This window comes from Euprymna scolopes, chromosome 45, assembly GCF_053919585.1.
Source record: "Euprymna scolopes isolate OS-2025 chromosome 45, ASM5391958v1, whole genome shotgun sequence".
Taxonomy (NCBI): Eukaryota; Metazoa; Mollusca; class Cephalopoda; order Sepiida; family Sepiolidae; genus Euprymna; species Euprymna scolopes.
Genome location: NC_136526.1, coordinates 24871573 through 24876487, shown reverse-complemented (window position 1 = coordinate 24876487; position 4915 = coordinate 24871573). Strand labels below are relative to the sequence as shown.

General features: G+C 25.6%; 1 protein-coding gene across 1 annotated transcript in view; it reads right to left on the bottom strand.

The window, feature by feature from the left end:
* Window positions 1-1385, bottom strand: part of LOC145269296 (uncharacterized) — a 275129-nt gene extending 273744 nt beyond the window's left edge. The window contains exon 1 of the mRNA XM_080124983.1: window positions 105-1385. Within this exon, the coding sequence (XP_079981109.1) occupies window positions 105-174 (70 nt within the window). The 5' untranslated portion in view covers window positions 175-1385. The remainder of the gene's footprint in view (window positions 1-104) is intronic.
* Window positions 1386-4915: the final 3530 nt, after the last annotated feature.

Below are 4915 nucleotides of genomic sequence, written 5' to 3'. Positions count from 1 at the left end.
TTATTATTATTATTATTATTATTATTATTATTATAATTACTATCAGCATCATCATCATGATCATCATTATTGTTATTATAATAGAAATAAAAGTCTGGACCTACCTGTTACTTGAAGAATAATAGCTAAGCACAAAATTGCAAAGGCTCGAAGACGGGTCGAACCCTGTGCCATTATGTTCACTCGTTTGATCCTTTCGATAATGTTTGTAAAATAATAATAATCCTTGGGAATTAATTGTGTATTTTTCAATCCAGAAATTGCTGTTATTTTTGCATATATATATGTGTGTGTGTGTGTGTGTGTGTGTGTGTGTGTGTGTGTGTGTGTGTGTGTAATAGAATAAGTTCTGATTTATTAATTATTTATTTTTAAAACTTTGTTTTCTTTGAACCTTAAATCCTCAATCTTTTGCGACGTTTCAAACGTTTATTGCACTTGATGTGTATTGTTTTACAGCGATTTGTTGTCAATGTGTCCTCCTCGTCGTAAAACGCAGATTGAATAATAAAAAAAAATTAACCAATTAAAATACAAATCCAATCGCTTTGTCGTTGTTAGTATGTTTTGGATTTAGTATTCAAAATGAACAACGTGTTTTTATATGATTTTTTTGTCATAGTCCACACATCGATTCGAGTGTTATGTCTCCTCTCCAAAGTTATTTTCTTTAATTGACAACATCCAAGTTGACAACATCGGCAATAATTCATAGGTAAATTTGGTGGATAGTCAGAGAAATCCGTAAATCGAATGGGAAAATGAAAATTAAAGCCGTTAAATGTCACAAGTTTTTAAAAGTTGTATGTGACAATTTGCGATCCGAGAATTTCGACAAGCACTGACCGTTTAATTGAAGAGGATTTATGTATGTGTGCGCGTGAGTGGTTATATATATCTGTGTGTATGTGTGTGTGGGTGCGTTCGTTTCTTTATGTGCGTTTTAGGTAGGTATGTAAATTTAGAATGTTTTTAAATATGTTATTTTTAATAACTGCTTTGTTTTTAAGTTTTTTGTTAGTTGTCAATGTTAGCCCCCTCTCACTCACTCTCTTTCTATCTCTCGTACGCTCTCTCACTCTTTCGCTCTCTCTCTCTCTCTCTCTCTCTCTCTCGCTCTCGCTCCAAACGTCAACACTATGACGTTTTGTTTTTGTTGTTCGTTCTATAATAGGCAAACGGATCGAATCCAAATAAAAAATGTCGATAAAGTTCAGATTTGTTTAGTCAAATTTTTACGATTTTCTTCTTCTTTTTCTTTTTTTTTTCTCTCTCTCTCTTTTTGAAAAAAAAAAATAAAGAGATCACACCGCAGCGAGGCGATCCACTGCTTAGGTTGGAAGGCTTTAACTAGACTGAACTAAGTACTGAAAATTGGCTTCGTCGGGGCGGTGCGTGTATAAGGGGATCGGGGGGGGGGGTAGAAAAACATTGGCTGTAGAGAGAGGTAAGAGGAGAATGGGCTAAATAAACAGTGCTGGGCTGCTGGGCCAGGGTAAGAGATATGAGTTAAACGGAGATAGATTTAAAATCTGCCTATGACAAACTCAGAAGACAACATACGCACACACGCATGTATATATATATATGTGTGTGTGTGTGTGTGTGTGTGTGTGTGTATACATGCGTATATATACACATATACATGCATATGTATATATATGTACATATACATATATATATATATATATATATATATATATATATACATATACATACACACATATACATGCATAAATACACATGGGTAAGCAGGTCGCCCCGCGTTGCTCGGTTTTAGCATACGCATATTTATGTTATATTTTAATTCAATCAGATTTCTTATTTGTTAATGAAGAAGTAATTTTATATTGATTGTTATTTCTACTATTATATTATAGGAACTTTGTCTGTGTGTCCCTGTGTGAGAGGTCATTCAAAAACGGCTTGGATGATTTTTATGGAAAACACATGACGCTACGCCGTACGGTGTTCTTATATAGGTGTTCTTATATAGAAATGTCTTCGATAATCGATAATTGAAGGAACAGGCGGTTTTGAGCAAAGCCTAATAAATACACAGCCTAATATCAAGTGCATTTGAGAAGTTTTATTACCACACAAGCCGAAAGGCCCGATATAGAAAATCAACAGCAGGTTTTTTGATATGACAGGGGCGCGTTCCAAATGAATGTCTCTCTAAAGCACAATTTCACAATGATACTTGACTTTTTCATTTTAAACTTAAACTCAAGCCATTATCACCGCACAAGCAGTAAGGCCATGTATGTAAAATCAATTTGTTGATATAACAGGGGGGCGTTGAAAATGAAGTTTTCATTTTAGAGCACAATTGAAGCATGATACTTGACTTTTGTAATTTAAATTTTAATTTAAACCGTTATACATAATATATAATATTTTATAAAATCAACAGTAGATTATGGACAGTGCAATGTAGATCACAATGCGGACTAAATCGCTGCGGTGACGCATGAGAAGCTGCCTCCCCGTAGCACCGCGATGGATCCCCGACTAGAGCAGGCAATCAGTCGATTTAATTGAAAAAATGGCGATTTCAACGATTTCGATGACAATAAAAATATGAGAGTGAAACATTCATTAATTATTCGATTCCGGGCAATGTCGAGTATACCTGCTAGTCCAATATATAGTAATGATTTCAAAAGTAAAAAAAAATAATAATAATGTCTTCGGTACAATGTGATAGAATAGAAACCAGAACGCTTTAGCCTTAGTCGTTATTTATTCACCAGCGTCGTTACCATCTGAGCAACCGACAGGTTAAAAATTAAACGACTTTTAGCAATAAATATTTATATTTTGCGAATGTGCAAAAGTAACAGTCGGAGTAATGTTTGATTCGATTTACTCTGCCAAGTTCAACTGTCTTGTTTTTAGTTTTGACCATTTAGCAGCAATTTTTACCGGCTAAAAAACAAATCAAACTTGTTCCACAGGTCAAAATCCCCTATATATCCAGTTTCAAGTTTCTAAAATTGACAAAAAAAAGTTTGGTAGAGACCGTTCCTAGAACAGACAAGATCACTTTTATATATACATACTACCAGACTGCCCGGTGTTTCCTGGTCGTAAAATACGCCGAAATATGATATTTTAATTAATGCAAATTTCATAGTTATTATTATGAAGTCAATTCTCTACTGCTTATTATATTGCTCTTTTTTTTCAACATTACTAAACGCGTAATTATATTTAAATTCATGGTTTATAAAAAGATCTGCAATTTGTTGTAATATCACAGCATTTGCTAAGCAATAAATTTTAAATGAAGCTATTACAAACCAATGTCATAAAAAATAGCTGTCATGCTTTCATGTCCATTGGTTCATTAGCAAAAGTAAAGGTTCAGTCAATCTGAAGCTTGGAAAATCTATTATATTAAAAAAAATCTATTATATTAAAAAAATATATTATATTAAAACAAATCTATTATATTAAAAAAAAGCAAAATTCTATTATATTGAAAATAAAATCTATTATATAAAAAAACAAAAATCTATTATATTAATAAAACAAAAATGTATTATATAAAAACAAAAATGTATTATATTAAAAAAACAAAAATCTATTATATTAAAAAAACAAAAATCTATTATATTAAAAAAATCTATTATATAAAAAACAAAAATGTGTTATATTAAAAAACAAAAATGTATTATATAAAAAAAAACAAAAATCTATTATATCAAAAAAATAAAAATCAATTATATTAAAAAAATAAAAATCAATTATATTAAAAAAACAAAAATCTATTATATAAAAAAAACAAAAATCTATTATATCAAAAAAATAAAAATCAATTATATTAAAAAAACAAAAATCTATTATATTAAAAAAAACAAAAATCTATTATATTAAAAAAATAAAAATCAATTATATCAAAAAAATAAAAATCTATTATATTAAAAAAACAAAAATCTATTATATTAAAAAATAAAAATCTATTATATCAAAAAAATAAAAATCTATTATATTAAAAAAACAAAAATCTATTATATTAAAAAAATAAAAATCAATTATATCAAAAAAATAAAAATCAATTATATTAAAAAAACAAAAATCTATTATATTAAAAAAATAAAACTCAATTATATTAAAAAAATAAAAATCTATTATATTAAAAAAATAAAAATCAATTATATTAAAAAAACAAAAATCTATTATATTAAAAAAATAAAAATCAATTATATCAAAAAAATAAAAATCTATTATATTAAAAAAATAAAAATCAATTATATCAAAAAAATAAAAATCAATTATATCAAAAAAATAAAAATCAATTATATTAAAAAAACAAAAATCTATTATATTAAAAAAATAAAAATCAATTATATCAAAAAAATAAATATCTATTATATTAAAAAAATAAAAATCAATTATATTAAAAAAATAAAAATCTATTATATTAAAAAAATAAAAATCAATTATATCAAAAAAATAAAAATCAATTATATCAAAAAAATAAAAATCTATTATATTAAAAAAACAAAAATCTATTATATTAAAAAAATAAAAATCTATTATATTAAAAAAATAAAAATCAATTATATCAAAAAAATAAAAATCAATTATATAAAAAAACAAAAATCTATTATATTAAAAAAAACAAAAATCTATTATATAAAAAAAACAAAAATCTATTATATTAAAAAAATAAAAATCAATTATATCAAAAAAATAAAAATCAATTATATTAAAAAAACAAAAATCTATTATATTAAAAAAATAAAAATCAATTATATCAAAAAAATAAAAATCTATTATATTAAAAAAATCTATTATATAAAAAACAAAAATGTATTATATTAAAAAACAAAAATGTATTATATAAAAAAACAAAAATCTATTATATCAAAAAAATAAAAATCAATTATATCAAAAAAACAAAAAT